This window comes from Bison bison, unplaced genomic scaffold, assembly GCF_000754665.1.
Source record: "Bison bison bison isolate TAMUID 2011002044 unplaced genomic scaffold, Bison_UMD1.0 scf7180017864036, whole genome shotgun sequence".
Classification (NCBI taxonomy): Eukaryota; Metazoa; Chordata; class Mammalia; order Artiodactyla; family Bovidae; genus Bison; species Bison bison.
The window spans coordinates 885058-905147 of record NW_011494608.1 but is presented as its reverse complement, the minus strand read 5'-3'; the positions used below and the strand labels follow the sequence as shown (position 1 = coordinate 905147).

Genomic DNA, 20090 nt, shown 5'->3' with positions numbered 1-20090 from the left:
GAGGGTCTCCTGGGGTCCCTCTCCTGCTCTGGAGCTCCCAGTCTGGTGGAGCTGGGCCTGCCGGGGTGGGGAGGGGGTCTGATTCACGCCTGTAGAGGAGTTGATTTCCGCCCCCCCATCTCTTGAAAGCAGATCAACTCACAGGGAAAATGGAAACGGTGACCTTTTACGAATGTCTTTCTTTGCACACAATTGCTTCTTGTTTTCCTGCCCCCTGACTGAAGGTGGGCAGAACTCAGAGGCTTGGAAATCCTCAACCCACCGTTTTCCGTCCCCGCCTGCCCCCAGCCTCACTTCCGAGGAAGCTGCTGAGACAGAGCGTGACAGATGGCAGTGGCACGCATCTGGGTCAGCGCCAAGTGAGGCTTAACCCCTCTGCCCTCCTCCCAGGTTTCCTGGGAACACTGTCCTGGTGGAGGGGTCAGGAACGCCTCGCCTGCAGCAGCCTCGTGGTGGGGCTCCGATCGGCTCGCCAGGTCTGTCCAGTCCAGGCCATCAGACTGACCTCGTGTACACGCCCATCTCCTGGTCCTGAGGAATAAATAGGTGTCCTGGACAGAGCGGGTGCGGGTCAGCTCTGCCTCTGCTAGCCCTGTATCTTCAGCCCATCGCCTGACCTCCTAGGGGCTCAGTCTTCTAATCTGTAACAATGGGGGCAGAAGCACTGTCCCCGAGGTGTCATGACTGTCGCACTCTGTCACTGCTTCAGACTCAGCATGCATGCCTCCTATTTTTTTTTTAAAGATGTATTAGGATCTTTTTTTTTTTTTTTAGTGACTACATAAGCTATATTTTTTTATTAATTTGTTTCTAACTTCTGCATATTGGGGAGAGTAGGAGAGCAACAGAGCAATAAATCAGTTTTAAAAAATCTGCTGTGATGCTGTTAACGGAACACAGGTTAGGCACCCTCTGTTCGGCTGCTTGCCATTCAAAAGCCAATCCTTGAGATACAAGGGTTGGTTGAAAAGGAAAGGTTGCTTTATTCAGGAGTCCAGCAATCTGGAGAGAAGGCACACTCATGTCCAAGAACCAACTCCAAGGATTCTGTTTGACTATAAACGTTTTTGAAAAGAGATGTATTAGAATCTTTTTTGTTTTATGTATCATTGGCTGGATGGCATCACCAATTCGATGGACGTGAGTTTGAGCACATTCCAGGAGTTGGTGATGGACAGGGAAGCCTGGCGTGCTGCAGTCCATGGGGTAGCAAAGATTCGGACACGACTGAGTGGCTGAACTGAACTGATCCTATGTTTTTGGTGGCACTAGGTCTTCATTGCTGCACGCAGGCTTTCTCCAGTTGAGGCAGGCAGGGGCTGCTCTTCCTTGTAGGCTTCTGTAGTTTTGGCACACGGGCTTCTCTGCCCCCTGGCATGTGGGATCCTCTGAGACTAAGGGTCAAATGCTCGTCCCTTGCTTTGGCAGGCAGATTCTTATCCACGGGACCATCAGGGAAGTCCCTCGGGCCTCCCTGTGCTCCATGGATGGCCCTCCTTCCCCTCTTCCTCTTTCTGTAATCCAAGAGAGGCTGTCCTCCTTGGAGACTTGGACTGAATTCCCAGGCCGTCGCCCTTTCACCCACTGCAGATCATTTCCTGACTGTAACTTCTTGACTGTTTCTCGATGTGATGACAACATTGAGGAAAGCTGAGTAATGGAGGGAGCATGACCTCTGTGAGATCTCCTTCTCTTCTAGATGTCCCAGTGGGCCAGAGATCAAGACTTAGAGGCCCAGGGGTCTGTCCAGAATCTTCACTCAATGACCTGCAGCTGTGTACCTTTGGGTGCCAGGCTTCAGCCCCCGGGACTGGCATTTGTCCTCTGTGAAATGGCTGTCCTAGGAGCACAGGGTCCAGACCTGGCTTTTTAGAGCTTTCCCAGAAGCAGATGGTATCCTTCTGTGCAAATACGATTGTGTCTTCTACAACGCACCCCTCCTGTCAGTCTTCATAACTCAAGTGCTCCTTACCCAATGGGCAGGGCGAGATCAGTGGCTCAGCCAGGCCCACCCTTCCCCACTGTGCGCCCAGGCAGGGGACTGGGAAGATGGGGGAAGGGTACCTTATTTCACAAAAAGATGATGGTGGGGCCAGCCCTTGGCATTTTCTCCTGAGCCTTTGTTCTCATGATCTGGCTTTCTCACCTCAACAAGCCTTGACTTAATGCTGCACCATATGAGCCCCAAACCAGCTTTCTTTGCCTGTTGTTCCCAAGGGTGCCCTCCATCTGCAGGCCGTGCCTTGACGGAGGCTTGCTAGACTGAGGGGAGGGGCAGCCCAGTGCGCCAGCTGACTTGGAGCCTGGGTAAGTGTGTCATCCTCTTAGAGTCCAGCGTGCTCAGCGTCTCCCCAGCGCCTGCTGAGCAGGCGGATTATGGAGGGAGGTGGTGGCAGCAGAACTCAGAGCTCTCCTAGATCATTCAGCCAGTTGACTTAAACCCTGGGAGCTGGTCTTTGTAGCTTGACAGTAATTGTCTCTGGAGAGGCAACTGGAACAGCTAGCCTGCAGAGAGACATTGCAATGTCCAGTCCCTACCACGGTTTTAGTCTTAGGAGCATCTCCATAAGCAGATGGGTTTGTTCTTGACTTTGGTTTACGGCTGAGGGAAGGAATTCTCAGAGAAGTCTGGTAACTTGGCCAGGGTCGTGGGGTGAGTGTAGCATTGGAATTAGTATCATCGAACACACAGTACCCTAAAGAGGGTAAAGTTTGACATTTGTGCCGACCCAGAAGGACTAGTACAGCAGACCATAAATGTCACCCGTCTCAGACTTCTTCCAGCTTCCTGCTCTGTCATCCTGAGCATGGAGCTTTTGTCCTTATGCTCATAAGATCACTGCTGAATCCCCAAGCTTCACATCTGTGTTCCAAGTAGTAGGCAGGTAGATGGGTGAAAGGAAAAACTCAAAAGGCCAAGTCTGACTCTTTAAAAAAAATTTCTCCTCAAAGCTCCAGAAACTTCTGCTGACATTTCAGCCAGAACTGAATCTTCTGACCACCTTTGGCTACAGTTCAGTTCAGTTTAGTCGCTCAGTCATGCCCAACTCTTTGGGACCCCATGGACTACAGCACATCAGGCTTCCCTGTCCTTCACTAGCTCCTGGAGTTTGCTCAAACCCATGTCCATTGAGTCGGTGATTCCATCTAACCATCTCATCCTCTGTCTCCCTCTTCTCCTCCTGCCCTTTCCAAGCATCAGTCTTTCCCAGCATCAGGGTCTTTTCCAGTGAGTCAACTGTTCGCGTCAGGTGGTCAAAGTATTGGAACTTCAGATTCAGCATCAGTCCTTCCAATGAATACTCAGGGTTGATTTCCTTTAGAATTGACTGGGTTGACCTCCTTTGCATAAATCTCTAAGCACCTTCTCCAGGCCAGACCCTGTGGAGGGCAGAGTCACCCTTTCTCCCTGGAAATCTGCAGGCCGTTTGGGGAGGTGGCTAAGAAGCAGATACATGCCACTGGAAAAGATGCGACAAGGAAGAGGACATTAACTCCTCTGCCCTGAGTCCTGTCCAGGACAGCCCTCTCTCACCTGGCTCTGTTTCCCTGTCCAAGGTTATCTCCTCTGCTGAGGCACCCAGGGTGGGTGGCTGCCTCCTGTCTTATAGATGGATCTCCAGTGTCTCAGAGGGCTTGGGAAAAGGCCGAGCTTGGGTTTGAACCCTGATGCCCCAAGCCAGTGGGGACACTGCCCGGCCTGGCCTATTTTTAGAGGGCGCCATGTGGGTCAGCTGAAGAGACAATGGAGAATGCAGCCCCCACAATGAACCATTGTTCCCATGGTGGCTTTAGAGCCAGGGCTGGGCCCGGCAGATGACCTGTGGCCCCCACTGGGGGCCGGACCATACTGCATCCTCTGTGGATTTTTCCAGCGCTTGTAATGCAGGCACTTAGAGGAAGAGAGGGCTGGGGAAATGAGGGACTCATTTTTGGGGGGGCATAAGGCTGGGACCCCTGTGCTGAGGGCAGGCCTGGGTACTAGGAGGGAGCCTGGTACACCCAGTACCATCCCCTGTAAAGCACTCACCCTCCCCAGGAGGCTCTATTATACTTCCCATTTCATAGAAGCAAGGTACAGCCCAGGAGATGCTTCAGGTGTCTTCAAAGAGGAAGCCTTGTGAGACCTTGCATCACTCAGACAGAGATGGATGGAGAAGGGAGAGAGTTTTTGTTAAAAGCACAGATAATGAGCTTTTCTGCTGTCAAGGTGGAACCTGAGAATTGGGGTGTATTTCTTTATTTTTGAGTCAAGGTCTTCAGATTGGCAACCACTGACCGCAAGGGATGGGATGGGTGGGTTTCCGTGGTCACCCCCAGTCCATCTCTGCTTCTGTGAGTGATTTCTGTAGCCAGAGAGACCTGCCACTCAAAGCCCAGGACCAAATGAGAAGCTTCTGCAAACCGCAGTGGCACGCGCTGGGTGTCTGCAGGCAGTAATTACAGCCACACCATGGCTTCATGTCCCACATGACAGGCCCGTCTGTCTATTCTCTCCCCAGGAGCAGGACATTGAGACTTTGCATGGCTCCATTCACGTCACGCTTTGTGGGACCCCCAAGGGGAACCGGCCCGTCATCCTGACCTACCACGACATTGGGATGAACCGTAAGTTCTGAGGAGTTCTGGGTGAGCCAGTTCCCCCCAGGGCTGGGGGACACAGTCAGCTAGGAAGGGCGGCTGCGGGGGCGTCCAGATCTTTCTCTTTTGCTGGGACTTCCTGGAGCTGTTCTGGGAAGAACTCTCACTATGGGTGGTGCTAGTGACAAAGAACCCACCTGCCAACGCAGGAGACCAAGGAGATGCAGGTTCCATCCGTGGGTTGGGAAGATTCCCTGGAGCAGGAAATAGCAACCCTCTCCAGTATTCTTGCCTGGAGAATCTCACGGACAGAGGAGCCTGACGGACTATAGTCCACGGGGTCGCACAGAGTTGGACACGACTGAAGCAACTTAACATGCAGGGGACTTCCTGGAGATGTTCTGGGAAGAATTCTTGCTACAGACTGGACAAGCCTGGAGTGCACTGCCCAGGGGCCTGGAGAGGCTGGGAGCTCAGGAGCCCTCTGCCGTCAGCATGTGTGACAGGGACTGCTTTTAATGAAAGCATGCTGTAGATTTTCGTATTTTCACAGGATTGTGTAACCACCAACACAATCCGTTTTAGAGCAGTTTTGAAAAGTGAAGTGAAAGCGTTAGTTGCTCAGTCACGTCTGACTCTTTGCGACCTCCTGGACTATCCCCTCTGTCCATGGAATTCTTCAAGCGAGGATCCTGGAGTGGGTAGCCATTCTCTTCTCCAGGGGATCTTCCCGACTCAGGGATTGAACTCGGACTCCTGCATTGCAAGCAAGTTCTTACCGTCTGAGCCCCCAGGGAAGCCTGTCCTTTTACCTGTCACCCAGTCTCCCATGCCCTCCAACCCCTGGCCTCCACTCAGTCTGCCTTCTGTCCCTAAGATCTGCCTACTTGGGACGTTTTTTTATCAGTGGAATCACACAAAATGTGGGCTTCCTGTCTGGCTTTTTCTGATTCGTCCACATTGTACCATGTATTAGTACTCTGTTCTCTGAATGAGACCCCGAGGTGTGGACCCAGCACAGATGACTTATCTGTTCCCAGCTGTTGGACATTTGCCCTGCTCCCTCGTTTGGACTATTGTGCATATGCTGCTGCTGTGAATGTTTAGACTGTGGATTCTTATGATTACCAGGAAGTGTTACCAAAGGTGGGCTTTTTACTGATGGAGGGGGCCCGAAATAAGATCAACTTAACATTACAGTTTCAGAAAGCAGAAATGGTACTGTGATGATTAGGAAGGAACTTATAGGCCTTCCTAGTCTAGTGTGTGTTGCAGGCTGGGTGTTTGCTCAATTCTTGATCAGCAGACTGCCTGACTGACATTTTTTTTGCCACAGCTTCTTAAGACCCTGAGGCTAGGAGTGATGTCAGTCACAGAAAACTGATTTTGTCCTTCACTCTCATTCCTTTTATCAATCTCATCTTTTCCGACATGTCTTCCCCATAGCCATAACCATCTGTACCAGATCCCATGCTAGGTCCCTTTTTTAAAATTGTATTTATTGGCTCCACTGGGTCTTCATTGCTCTGTGCAGGCTTTCTCTAGTTGCAGAGAGCGGGGCTACTCTTCACTGTGGTGCGCGGGCTTCTAGCCTTTTATCAGCAAAGGACAGTGCGAAATAAAAGGTGACCATTCTTGAAAGTTCCTTCTGTCTGCCGTGTAGGCGTGAAACAGAATGGACGCAGACTTCATTCCCTCCTAACTTCTTCCTCTGCTCTCTCGCCTGCCTCTTCTCCAGACAAAACCTGCTACAACCCTCTCTTCAACTCCGAGGACATGCAGGAGATCACCCAGCACTTTGCCGTCTGCCACGTGGATGCCCCCGGCCAGCAGGACGGCGCTGCGTCCTTCCCCACGGGGTAAGAGCAGGGAGCCTTGGGCCCCAGGAGAGGGGCAGGAAAGCCGTGCAGGGTGGAAACAGGCAGTGGGGGGAGGCCTTGGCTGGGTTTTAACTTTTTTCTTTTTTATTGTAATAAAATGTATATAACTTACATTTACCATGTTTAGCCATTTTTCAGTGTGTTAAGTACATTGACACTGTGGTGCAGCCATCACCACCATCATCTCCAGGACTTTTTTATGAGCCTAAACTGAAGCCCCACAAGCGTCATACACTAACTCCCCATCCCCCACCCCTCTGGACACCCTGTCCCTGGCCTCACAGCAGCCCGTTTAGGCTGACTTTTTAATAGGTGTTTGTGATCTAGACAGGACTGAAGTGAGAGAGGTTCTTGACAAGATGAAATGGTTAGCAGAAAGATCTAGAAAGTTGGGCAGAAAAAGATCGTTGTTGGAAGTAATATTGATGAAATACGTCCTGTGACCAGGCTTAATCATCTTTATTTGCAAATGTTATTTGCATTTAATCCTTATATAACCAGTGCTGGTAGCGCCATTCTCTAGATGGAGAAACTGAGGCATGGAGAGGTTGACTGCCTTGCTCAAGGCTGTGCGACTAGTTTAACCGGAGGAGGGGGGTGATCGGGTTTGAGCCCAGTCTGCTGAATCTAAGGCTCATCCCCTCTTGGGAACATCAGGCTACCTTGTTCGTGGTTGTCTACACTTCCTGCTCCCCCGTGGTGTGCGACTGGCATGGCCTTTCAGTTCTGGCTGTGAGACTGAGGCCAGGCTTAATGAATGTACTGGACAGTCAGGGTCACACAGGAGAGGCAGAATCCTGCCATGGTGTGATCAGACCAACGTGGGAGCAGGTTCTTGGGTTTAAAGTCTCCCAGAAGAGGCCTTCTTGGTCTCCACAAAGAGATCTCCTTTTTTGGTTACTATTCTGAATTATCCTTTTTTTTTCTTTCCTTTTTTTTTTTACTGAAACAATTTGTTGGAGTATAGTTGATTTGCAGGACTTCCCAGGTGGCACAGTGTTAAAGAATCCGCCTGCCAATGCAAGAGATGCTAGAGACGCAGGTTGGATCCCTGGTTCGGCAAGATCCCCTGGAGAAGGAAGTGGCAGCCCACTCCAGTATTCTTGCCTGGGAAATCCCATGGATGTAGAAGCCTGGTGGGCTATAGTCCATGGGGTCTCAAAGCGTCAGAACGACTGAGCACCTAAGCATAGACGATTTACGGTATTGTGTTGGGGCTTCCCTGGTAGCTTAGATGGTAAAGATTCTGTCTGTATTGCAGGAGACCCGGGTTCGATTCCTGGGTTGGAAAGATCCCCTGGAGAAGGGAATGGCTACCCACTCCAATATTCTTGCCTGGAGAATCCCACGGCCAGAGGAGCCTGGTGGGCTACAGTCCCTGCGGCCGCAGAGAGTCAGACACGACTGAGCGACTTAGTGTACAGCACAGTGATTCAGTTATACATCTGCATATGTTCATCGTATTTCAGATTATTCTATTTTATTATAAACTATGTATTTTGTATCGAGGTATAGCTGATCAACAATGTCGTGATAGTTTCAGGTGGACAGTGAAGAGACTTGGCCATACATATACACGTATCCACCGATTTATCCTAAATCATTCATCTTTCTCAGAGAGGAAGGGAAGGGACACCCAGAGATACAACATACAGGTTATAAACTTCTTAATACAGCCGCAGATGAAGACAGAGGTCTGTCAGCATGTCTTTGCTTAGCCAAATTAAAAGAGTTAGGGTGACCCGGTGGCTCTTAGCTCCTGATAGGGACATTTTAAAAATATTCTGAAACCTTGACTCCACTCCCAGGAATTTTTATTCAGTTGACCTAGAGGTTAAGGTGCTGGGTCTTTGTTCCCCAAAGTCACCATGCGATTCCAGCCTTTGGCTTGGTGGGGGGCGGGGTGGATCTGGCTTCTGTCTGCCTCCTGTGGTTGGGGGTCTCCTCGGCCCTCCGGAGTGCATGCCCTTCATCCCGAAGCTGAGTTGGCAAAGCAGGGATGGCGGGGAAGCCCTGGCTGGTCCTTCTGCCTCTGGAGTCAGCTTCCTGCATGTGGGGGCCTCCTGAGTAAGTGTGGGCATGCAGCTCTCGGGAGGCAGAACCAGCCTAGAAATGGGAGATAATCGGGAAGGAGAACCTGGGTTCAGCGTGACGTGGTGGGCAAGGTTGCTGCTGTTCAAGAGGAAGGAGCCAGGCAAGGAAGCGGCTCCATGTGGGACCGGGGCTTGGACCACTCATGTCCCCGTTGGAAAGGTGGGCACAGTGAGAGCAAGAGACCCCTTCCAGGCCCTGCTAAGGAGCTGGTGATGGGAGCCTCTGTTGCTTCCTGCATCTAGCAAGGGGGACGGCCTCACCCTGAAGTCAGACCCAGGCGGCTGGCAGACTCCCTGCTATTGTTGTTGCTCAGTCCTAAGTTGCGTCTGACTCCTTGGGACCCCGAGGACTGCAGCACGCCAGGCTTCCCTGTCCTCCACTGTCTCCCGGAGTTTGCGCAAACTCGTGTCCATCGAGTCGGTGATGCTGTCCAACCATCTCGTCTTCTGTCGCCCCCTTCTCCTCCTGCCCTCAGTTTTTCCCAGCATCAGGGTCTTTTCCAGTGAGTCGGCTCTTTGTGTCAGGTGGAGCAGGCTCCCTAAGCGCCCCAGTGTGAGCCCTTACACCGTCGCGCTCTAGCATGCCTGCTGCCATGGGCCAGTCTGGAACAGAGGGGAGCTCCTCCAGCCCTCTGTTAGCAAAATTTGTGGTCCCAGAGGATGTGTGAATCGAGGCGTCTCTGTGCCTTAAACTCCCCCAGGTCTCCTTTCTTGAAGCTGAATTAGGCCACTGTGTCCACCCCAGCAGGGTGGTGTGTGTTCTCCACCTTGTGTCCCAGGCATGTCTTGGGGAGAAAAGTTAAGAGGGGGTTTCCGTAAGATCAGGAACCCTTCCTGGCAGGGCTGCCAGGGGACCTCCTTTGAAATCCTCAGAGCTCCAAGTCCCTGTTCATCTATAAAACCAAGTCACTTTTCTCTTAGCCTCAGTGATATTTATAATCTTTATATGAGGGAAATCATAGCAACCTTAGAGATTTGTTGTAAAGATTAAATGAGCTTATGTGCTGTGCTCAGCCATTCAGTCCTGTCTGACTCTTTGTGACGCCATGGACTGTAGCCCACCAGGCTCCTCTGCCCATGGAATTTTCCAGGCAAGAATACTGGAGCAGGTTGCCCTTTTCCTACTCCAGGGGTCTTCCTGACTCAGGGATCAAACCTGCATCTCTTAGGTCTCCTGCATTGGCAGGTGGAATTCTTTAGCACTGAGCCACCTGGGAAGCCCAAATGAGTTTATAATGCCCATCTGATGCTCGGTGTGGGACGTGGAACATAGGAAGCAGTTTGTAAAGGTCCACTTTACAAAGTTGAGGGTGTGGGGGGATTAGGATGGAGAGCATCCTTGCTCAGAGGAACAGGCTGATGCACTGTGGGGGGTGCCTGAAATAGGGGCCACGGAGGGACTAGACCGAGGAGTCCGGGGCACGAGGCAGGTTGTCACACCGTCCCTGCCCTTCAAACATGTTCCAGTTTGCACTGTTTATTTCTGCCGGGGTCCGAGCTCTCGCTAACCGCCTCTGTGTGCCCTCTCCCAAGGTACATGTATCCCTCCATGGACCAGTTGGCTGAAATGCTCCCTGGAGTCCTGCAGCAGTTTGGGTAAGAGCTTGCAGAGAAAGGTGACCTCTAGCTTCTGTCTCTCCTGGCGCCTTGGTCTGGCCCCACCCCTGAAATCTAGGTGAATGTTTAAAGATAGGGAAGAAATCAGCTTGTCACACTCTGCAGACAGTGTAGTTCTCAGTCTCTTTACTCCCGTGTGCTTCTTGCAAGTCGGGCTGTTCTTGAGTGGATCCACCCCATGATGGCAGCCACTCAACCCACCCTTTCCCCACCTCTCTTCTCTTATTGCTTTTTCTTTCCCATGGAATGTTCTGGAACGGGCTACCTGAGCCCTCCATGTCTCCCTCCAGGCCCTTATTTCTTCAGTGCTCATTTCCTTCTTCCTTGAGCCTTTCATGTAATGATAACACCTCAGAGTTCTTGCCCAGTTCAACTTGCCTTCCAAATTTTAGAATCCAAAATACAGCTGAAGGGCGGGAAGAGGAAGTCCAGGGACTAGGCCTTCTTCCTGTAAGTGGCCATCGGGCGCTGTCCGGGCCTGGCCGCGGTCAGGAGCAGAGTGAGGGGAGAGGAGTCTTCCTGAGGCCACGGTCTTCTGTGAGGCCACAGAGCGCGTGGCATCGCAGTTCCTCCAGGGCACGTAAGGCAGCATGCTGCCAGCCACCCCCAGGGATGCCCAGGACAGACGCTGGGGGAGACGGGGCTCCTCAGGGCAGGGGGCGAGGTCTGCAGGGCCTCGCATCGCTCCCCCGTCTGGGATGTGAATTTTTATTTCTGCTTCCAGGCTGAAGAGCATCATTGGAATGGGAACTGGAGCAGGTGCCTACATACTCACTCGCTTTGCTGTGAGTCTTTTTGTTTTTTGTTTTAACTTTTTATTTTGTATTGGAATATAGTGTGTTAGTTGCTCGGTCATGCCCGACTCTTTGCAATATCATGGACTATAGCCCCCGCCAGGCTCCTCTGTCCAGGGATTTTCCGGGCAAGAATACTGCAGTGGGTAGCCATCCCCTTCTCCAGGGGAACTTCCCATATTGCAGGCAGATTCTTTACCATCTGAGCCACTCGGGAAGTCCCTATTGGAGTATAGCTGATTAACAATGCTGTAATAGTTTCAGATGAACAGCGAAGGGACTCAGCCATACATACGCATGTATCCATTCTCCCCCAAACTCCCCTCCCGTCCAGGCTGCCATATAATGTTGAGCAGAGTTCCATATGCTGTGCAGTAGGTCCTTGTTGGTTAAAAAGAAACATTTTTTAAAAATATGTTTTAAATCAAATTAATTCAAGATTAAGGCAGAAAATTGGAAAAACCACAAATAAAAAAATCACAAAAGGGAAAAAGAAATGAACCATAATTGCATTTCCCAAGGGAGAACCACAGTTCACATGGGGCTATGTGGTCCAGAGTTCTGTATGCCCGGGGCACGTGAGGGCTGTGCCCCCAGGCACACAGCAGTGGCCCTTTCCCCTTCATTGAAAGGCCGCACTAGACAGATGCTTTTATCGTCGTCCTGATCATGACCAGGGCCTCACATCACTGAGTGTTCTGTTGTGGCCCTTCTTTGTGATAGCTGCACAGTTTTTGTAGTCAGGAAAGTCTTGGACCCTGACTGATGCTTAACTAATCAGAGATGCGCGTGTTAGCATGATGAATGTCACTGACATTACTCAGGTTCCATCTCAGGGGCTCTCAGGTCCTTTGTATCCTGACCAGACATTGTATTCAACCATATGTAATCTGACGGCCAATTATTTGCTGGACTTTCTAGAGGTTAGGAATGCTAGCATGAATACAAAATGGTTTGGCTGTCTAGGCTCTGAGCCCACAAAATATAGTCTCAACTCTATCTTAGATTTCTATCTCTGAGAAGTAAGAGGATTCTTACTGATTCCTGGAGAGCCGATTACCTTGTCTGATTTATGATGTCCGTGGTATGATGTACCCATTTCACAGCTGGGGAAGCTGAGGGGCAGCAGGGTGAAGTGACTTGTCCCAGGCAGGTCTGCCAAGTGTGTGTGCTTCTACTCTTCCTATAGTTTCCTCTTTGTACTCTCTCAGAAGTCCCACGTAGTGTCTACTATGCTGGAACCTCAGTTTTGGAAGTTGGGGGGCATATCCAGAGCATCAGCCTGCTCCGGGGGTCCACACGGACCCTCTCGGACTTTTCTCTGTCTTCAGTTTGACTTTAAAGTTCACAGTCTCTCCTGTGGCCAGGTTGTCTCTCTCACCTCGTGCCTTGAATTGCAGCTCAACAACCCCGAGATGGTGGAGGGCCTTGTGCTCATCAACGTGAACCCGTGTGCGGAAGGCTGGATGGACTGGGCTGCCTCCAAGGTGAGCCTGGGGGCCTGGGTCAGCCGGGGCTATCCCAATCTGCAGAGGGGCAGGCGTGCCCGACTCTGCCTGGAGGGCAGACTGCAAGGAACCTCTCCTTGCACCCCCTTCCACTATCCCCAGCAAAGAAGGCTGCTTTCCTCTGCTTGGCTTTGAATAGTGAACATGATCTCAGCCATGCGCCATTCGGATTTCAACAAGTCACTACTGTCCAAGTCAGTGATACCAGTGGGATGTGGGTCTCCAGCCAGCTTTGATAAGGAGAGCCTGGGTTAAGATGTAGCTACTGAGGACGTAGCATATGTTGGGTTTATATCAAGATGCTGAGACTAAAAAGACGAACAAGACAAAAGACAAATGCCTGTCACCCCAGTCCCCTACATAGGATTAATTAAAAAATATATATGTTTGGTACTGATTTTATGCCACTTAGTTTTATGCTGATAATAATTAGCTAACATGTGTTGAGTATTTATCAGGTTCTCTTTCTACGCTCCGTGGCTATATCTGCATGACCTCATTCAATCCTCAGTCAGCCCAGGAGTGGGGATTGTTATGACCATCTTATGGAGGAGGAAACTGAGGGTCGCAGGGTTAGAATGTTGTCCAGGGTTGCACAGAGCCGGGCAGTGAGAGATCTGGGGCCGAACAGGACCCCTTGGACTCTGGGGTCCTCAGATCACCCCCGAGCTGGGCTCACCGCGGGCTCCACCTCCATCAGCAGGTGCCAGGTGCCCGCCTGGACCCAAGCTCCACAGGGCAGGAAATGCAAAGAGAACAGGGCACATCCCTGCCCGGGCAAGGGCCCTCGCTGTCTCAGGAAGCTCGGCTCTGGCTGGGTTCCTTGTTTATCTTTAAAAAATGATTATTGTTTTTTTTCATAAAGGCCCCCAGTATTTGCCAAGGAGAAGGGGAAACCGTTCCAATGGAAACAGGACAAAGCCTTTCAAGCCAGGGTTATCCTGGCATCTCATTTGGAAAGTGTGTTTTTGCCAAGGTTGGAGTGGCTGTCGGGGGCAGGGAGTGTGAAGGGGTCGTGCCCCTCCACACACCTCCCACCCCACCCTGGCCACTCTGATATTTCATTTCTTCCTGGAACATTCTGCCAGGACACGGGAGCCCTTTCCTCCCGCGGGCATGATATTCAGGAGCGGAACACACTCCCTGTTTTTTATTTTGTTTTCCAGCAAAGGGAGTGACATTGCAGTGGGCTGGTTTGGCTTCTTGGTAGCTGTCCTGTGCCAGACATGGGGCTGGGCCGTTGACCATTGGCTGATGTGGGCCTGAGCGCTTTTTGTGGGTTTTACTGTTTGCACTGTCTCTTTCCTTCTCAGCTGCAGCCCTGGTGGAAGACCTGTCTCTCGGGGGTCTAGTGTGTGTCAGACACTAGCAGTTGCCTTGTGTAGCCCTCGCCTTGGCCTTACGACTCTGAGCTTCCCGGCACCCTGGTTATGATCAGAGATCTGAGGTCCAGCGGCTCTGTGACACGCCCCCAAACCCAGGGTCTCGCAGCTAGGAGAACACCCAGGTCTAGAGCTTCTCTCCCCTTCCGGTCCCTGCCTGACACTGAAGTTGGTCAACACACATTTATGGAGCTCCTACTGTATACTTAGCATTTATACCTAGCTGTATATACAGCTCCATAAATGCTGTATACCCAGCATTTATGGAGCACCTACTGTATGCCTAGCACTTACGGAGTTCTTGCTACATGCCTAGCATTTATGGAACTCCAGCTTTGTCAGTGGGAGCAGGTAGAGAAGAGAAGGTCACAGTATTCAGAGAGAGGAAACTAGCTTGAGAGGGAAAAATCTGGGGGATGACATAGGAAGGATAGTTGGGCATAAACAGATCCTGTTATATAGACTAGCAACTCAATGTGTGTTTGGAAGCAACAGACAACACCCTACCCCACACCCCCCGCCACCCCTTGCTGAGGACTTGGTGAGCTGTGGCCTGGTGAAAGCTGGGAAAATGTGAGATCTTTGTTCAGACACATTTCTGCCCATCTCCTGTGCCCCGGGCTCTGAGAATAAGGAATGGATGGAGGGCCAGGCCACGTCTGCCAGGGCTCCAGGCCCCGTAGGTAACTGGAGACACCTTCCATCATGGGGTGACCCCAGACTTGGATGCGGGGGAGCCCATGCCACTGCTCCACCCCAGGGCAGTGGGGTTTGCTGACCCTGTCTGGCTGCTGCACAAATGCCTGCGATCTAATCCCGCCTGCTTCTGTCCTCCCAGATCTCCGGATGGACCCAAGCCCTTCCAGACATGGTGGTGTCGCACCTCTTCGGGAAGGTGAGCGTGTGACCTGGCGTTCTGTTGTTCAGTCGTGTGCTGCCCCGACAGAGGGCACGGAGCGAGGGGGCGACCCCCCAACCCTCCCCAAACAGCGAGTCGTGACTCATTCGCAATCGTCAAGTCATTCCTTCTCTCTCACTCTCCCTTCAACAGAAGTCTTTTTAAACAGCTTTACTGAAGTACAGCACATATTGAAAGTATAAAATGTGAGATTTTGGCATTCGTATACACCGGTAAGAACCATCACTGAAGCCCAGGTGACTAATGACACAGCTTTCCCCCAGGACTTCCCCGGGGCAGCCTGGCCCTCCTTCTCTCGGTCCTCCTCTAACCCTCTTTAGGTCGCTGCAGATTCGCCGCAGTTCCGTAGAGTTTTATGTAAACAGCATCACACAGTATGGGCTTCTTAATTTTCCAATCTGGCTCCTTTCAGTCCACATAATTATTTTGCAATCCATCTGTGTTGATGGGCATATTGAGAGTTCATCCCTTTGTCGTGCTGAGTGGTGTTCCGTGGTGTGGATAGACCAGAGGTTGCTTCTCCATTCACCGATTGAGGGACTTTGGGTTCTTTTCAGTTCTGGGCTATGACAAAGCTAACAGCATGCACATCTATGGACTGTGTCAGCCTCAGTCCTAAGGGCCTCTGTGATTCCTGTGAGAAAGACTTTTTATTCCCAGTTATGTATGTATACATATTACCCGCCCCCCTCCCCCACCTGTGGTGGATGAGGAAAATGAGACTAGAGAGGTTGAGTGACCTGTGTGAGGTCTCACAGCCAGCGAGAGGGGCTGAGATTGGAGCCCATGAGTCTGGGCCCAGCGTGGGTTCCTGTAACTAATGCAGGACGCTGGCCACCTGTGCCTCCGCTGGTACCTGGCTCTCAGATGGGCTGCTGTGCAGGTGCCCCCACTGAGGCTGGTCTGAGCCAAGCCCCTGGTGACACGGGAGTGGTGCGTGGTTCTGCCCTGTCCCCCGGCCAGCGTGGTCCCTGACTCTGGCTTTGTTCCTCCTGCTGAGGGAGAGGGCCGGATGTGGGTCTGAAGTGCCCCTCAATGCCCGTCCAGCCTGGTGATGTGTTCTGTTCCCTGTGTGTGGCCTACACACCACTGCCTGCTCCGAGGCTGGAGAGTGTGACCTTAGACACCCGGGGAGGCAGATGCTTGCTGAGTTGCTGCAGTGTGCGTCGAATTGCTCCTCGTGTTCGTTGGTGTGGCTGCTGTAGCAAAGCACCACAAGCTGGGTATCTTAAAACAACAGACATACATTCTCTCTCACTTCTGAGGCCAGGAGTCTGAAATCAAGTGTCAGCCGGGCCACAGTCCTCCAATGGGACTAGGGGAAGGTCCTTCCTGCTTCTTCCGGCTTCCGGTGGCTTCAGCATCAATTGGCGGGTGGTCCCTCACACTCCAGTCTCTGCCTCCATCTTTGCATGGCTTTCTCTGTATCTGTTTCAAATCTCCCTTTCTCTTACAAGGACACTGGTTCTAAATCTCTGGATTTAGAACCTACCAGGATAATGCAAGATGACCTCATCTCTGGATCCTTAACTTAATTACATTTGCAAAGACCTTCATTTCCAAATAAGTTAACTTCACAAGGTCCCGGAATGTGATGTGAACACATCACTGGGACAACCTTTCAAGCCGCCAAAGTCCTCTTTTTTTATGTTTCAGTTTCCATTACATTTTCTCCACCCTGAGTGTATAACGTGCACCTCGTAGGAATACAGGAAAGATCAGAGCCACTGTCTGTATTTTCTTGGAAGGGGGGTGTCAAGTATAGAGTGAGAACTTTGCCTGACTGTACCTGAAATTACTTGGGGTGTCTGTGCCCCCAACCCACTGCAGTTGTTTTGATCTGTAACCCCAGCACAATTCCTCAGACTGTGACTTTCTTTTTTCTGGGAGAACAGCTGGTTGGTCCCTGTTGCTTCAGTAATCGTGGACTGTCTTGACACAGCTCTGGGCTGACACTGGCCCCTCTTTGCTCCCTCCCACTCTTGATCTGGTTGTCGTCAATTACATCGGGCCCTTTCATGAAATTGCAGCATCCTCTGTTGTACAGATGAGAAACAGAACAGGCTCATAACTTGTTTGCCTCAAATCACATTCAGAAAGGAACCAGGGAGAGAGAAGGCTGAGGCCGGCCTTCTGCAAAGGTCGGTTGGCCCTCCTGGGAATCAAGATTGAGCTTCTTTCTGGCAACTTCCCATTGCATGGGTTAGTTTTGTTTTGCAAACATGAAAAACTTCTTTTCATCTCTTCCATTAAAAAGAAAATAATGGTAATTGCTAAAGTCGCGTCGGTGTTTACAATGGGCTTCCTAGACTGCCCAGCCTTTATTAAATCCTACAATTTGATGAAGTAGGTGATGTCACTCCCACTTTTTTTTTTTTTTTAAAGGAAACTGAGGCTCAGAGAAGTAAAACACTTGTACAAGTTCAGACCCAGGAGGACTGAGTTCAGATCAGAACTCCCAAAATCTGAGCCCAGAAAGGCATGCTTGCCCCTCCAGCTTTGTGATCGCTCTCCTTGCAGTTGATATTCAGACATCAGTCTGCTTCTGGGTACAGCTTCTACTTTCCCAAAGCTTCCCTCGGGCCCATAGCAGGCCTATGGATTAGGCTTTACCGTCTTCACTTTGTACCTGAATAAGAGGAAGAATGGCGAGGGTAGTGACCAGCCAGTGCCATAGTTCCCACAATGACATTGTCCTCTCTCTACGCAGGAGGAAATGCAGAATAACGTGGAGGTGGTCCACGCCTACCGACACCACGTCATGAACGACATGAACCCTGGCAACTTGCAGCTGTTCATCAACGCCTACAACAGGTACCTGTGCTGTTCAGCCACACGATGGCCGCTTTCGCAGGTCCGGAACTAAGATGGGGCAGGGAGGGGAGAACATAAAGGTAATTTAAGATGCAGCCCTGGAGCAAATAAATGAACAGAACAAGGGTGCCCAGGAAGGGCCCTGGGAAGTCAGGTGCCTCCCGGAGTTTTGAGTATTGATCCTTTGCAAGGGGGCTTCCCAGGTGGCATACTGGTAAAGAATCCATCTTGCCCATGCAGGAGACACAGAAGACACAGGTTCGATCCCTAGGTTGGGACAATCCCCTGGAGTAGGAAATAGCAGCCCACTCCAGTATTCTTGCCTGGAGAATCCCATGAATAAAGGAGCCCGGCCTGCTACAGTCCATGGGGTTGCAAAGAGCAGACACGACTGAGTGAGCACACATGTACTTTGCAAGGAGCTTAACTCCACTCCAGATCACCAGGGGTGCAAGCTCGAGTGGGAACAGTCACATGGCAAATGGTCTGCACATGGATTTACGTATGTGCCTGTGCCGAGGCTGACCCTAAGAAGGACCAGAGGTGGGGAGAGCTGAGAGGGACGTGGAGAGGAATCCAGAAAGGCTACTGGGAGGTAAGGGACTCATTCCAAGGGTAGGGAGCAGCTGAGCCTGGCTTTTAGCAAGGGTGCAGCCCTCTCAAGCATACCTGGCTGACAGTCTGGGGCTCAGCTAGGGAAGGGGACAGCTCGGGGCCACTGATGTCGGCCAGGGGTTCTAGAATCCCCAAGGAACTCAGTCTGCCATTCCACAGAGGGGTCAAGGATGACCTGGGCTCTGTGTCTCCTCACATGTTAAGAACTCAACTTCTCGAAGGGCATTCATGTCCCTTCCCGCCTACCTTCCTCCCAGCCTCTTAGTGATGGAGGGACAGGTAATACTCGCAGTGAGTAGCTGAAGACACGGAGGCTGAGCACCCATTCATTCAGCAAACACTAGCGAGGACTGGAGTGGGCAGACTTTTGACTGGGCGGTGGGCACTGAGGAGACCAGCAGTAGCTCCTGCAACCCCACACGCTTCAGGAAAGAACTGATGCCTCCTAAACTCCATGATGAGGGTGCCCTCACCATCATTTCCTGCTGGGGAAGCGAAGGCACAGAGAGGTTCAGCACCCTGCCCAAGGTCACACAACGGGCAAGCAGAGGAGCCTGATTTGAATCCAGAACTGGCTCCAAGCTGACTGCTGGGAAAGGGTGTCTCATGCTGGGAGGTGCCAGGCAGGGAGAGGCTGGTGGCCATACGTACAGTGAGAAACCATGCTGCTGCTGCTAAGTCACTTCAGTCGTGTCCGACTCTGTGCGATCCCATAGACAGCAGCCCATCAGGCTCCCCTGTCCCTGGTATTCTTCAGGCAAGAACACTGGAGTGGGTTGCCATTTCCTTCTCCAATGCATAAAAGTGAGAAGTGAAAGTAAAGTCACTCAGTCGTGTCCGACTCTTCTCGACCCCATGGACTGCAGCCTACCAGGCTCCTCTGTCCATGGGATTTTCCAGGCAAGAGTACTGGAGTGGGGTGCCATTGCCTTCTCTGTGAGAAACCATAGGAGGGTTTGAAAGGAGGGAGTGAAAGGATCAGGTCTGAGTTCTGAAGAGGTGGTTTGGTTACTATGTAGAGGACTCCGAGTTAGGTGTGAGAGTAAGACTCAGACTAAAAGAAGAGCCTGGACAGCATTTGGGAGGTGAAGGCTGTGGCTTGGGGGACAGGTGGGAATGAGGAAGCCTCCACAGAAGGATGTGATTTGTGCATAAAAGGAAAAAAACAAAACAGAGGACAATAAGGTGGAGTCCACAGGAAATGTATGAGTCCTGCTGTCCCTGAAGCCACTTCGGTGGACCCAGAGGGGCTGGGGTGGGACCCCACACAGCTTGGGATGTGGGTGGCTGTTTGCCAGAGTGGCCAGCGCAGGACTGCGGGGTTGCCTGGGCGGAAGGGGGCTTCCTCCCACGGAGGGCATGCTGTTATATGGTGCGTGTGTTTGTTGTTTGTCTGCAGCCGGCGGGACCTGGAGATCGAGCGGCCGATGCCTGGAGCCCACACGGTCACCCTGCAGTGAGTTGCCCTCCCCCCTGCGCTGTCTCTTCAGCTTTGCTGGCCAGTGCCGGCAACATCTTAGCCCTGAGCTTGGCAGGACGGCCTGCCTGCTGCTAGGACAGCCCAGTGGGCAAGACCTGGGTGGATTCTAGCCATGGATTGGGCATGACCCAGTCTCACTCATCTCTCTTTGCAAGAGTTTGGTTTGTAGGGTGTCCCCGAGATCTAGGGTTGGGGGGACCTCAGATCTCAAACAAGGCATGCTAATAACCACACCCGACAGAATTTATGAAACACCTACTCTATGCCCAACTGTTTGAGGCTTTGCTTCACAGAGCCTGGAGACAAATAAGGCACAGGACCCACCTTGAAGTGCTTTATAAAACTAGAAGGAAAAGACAGTCGTGGGTATAACCAACTGGATTCTACCTTTAATGACTATGTCTTAT

The 20090-nt window shown here is 51.5% G+C and overlaps 1 protein-coding gene across 1 annotated transcript in view; it reads left to right on the top strand.

Moving 5' to 3' along the window:
* The window catches only part of NDRG1 (N-myc downstream regulated 1), a 55872-nt gene that overhangs the window by 24998 nt on the left and 10784 nt on the right, over positions 1-20090 (top strand). Inside the window, exons 4-11 of the mRNA XM_010834777.1 lie at positions 4503-4608; positions 6320-6440; positions 10088-10150; positions 10896-10956; positions 12366-12452; positions 14694-14750; positions 17485-17588; positions 19603-19659. Of these exons, the coding sequence (XP_010833079.1) occupies positions 4503-4608; positions 6320-6440; positions 10088-10150; positions 10896-10956; positions 12366-12452; positions 14694-14750; positions 17485-17588; positions 19603-19659 (656 nt within the window). The remainder of the gene's footprint in view (positions 1-4502; positions 4609-6319; positions 6441-10087; positions 10151-10895; positions 10957-12365; positions 12453-14693; positions 14751-17484; positions 17589-19602; positions 19660-20090) is intronic.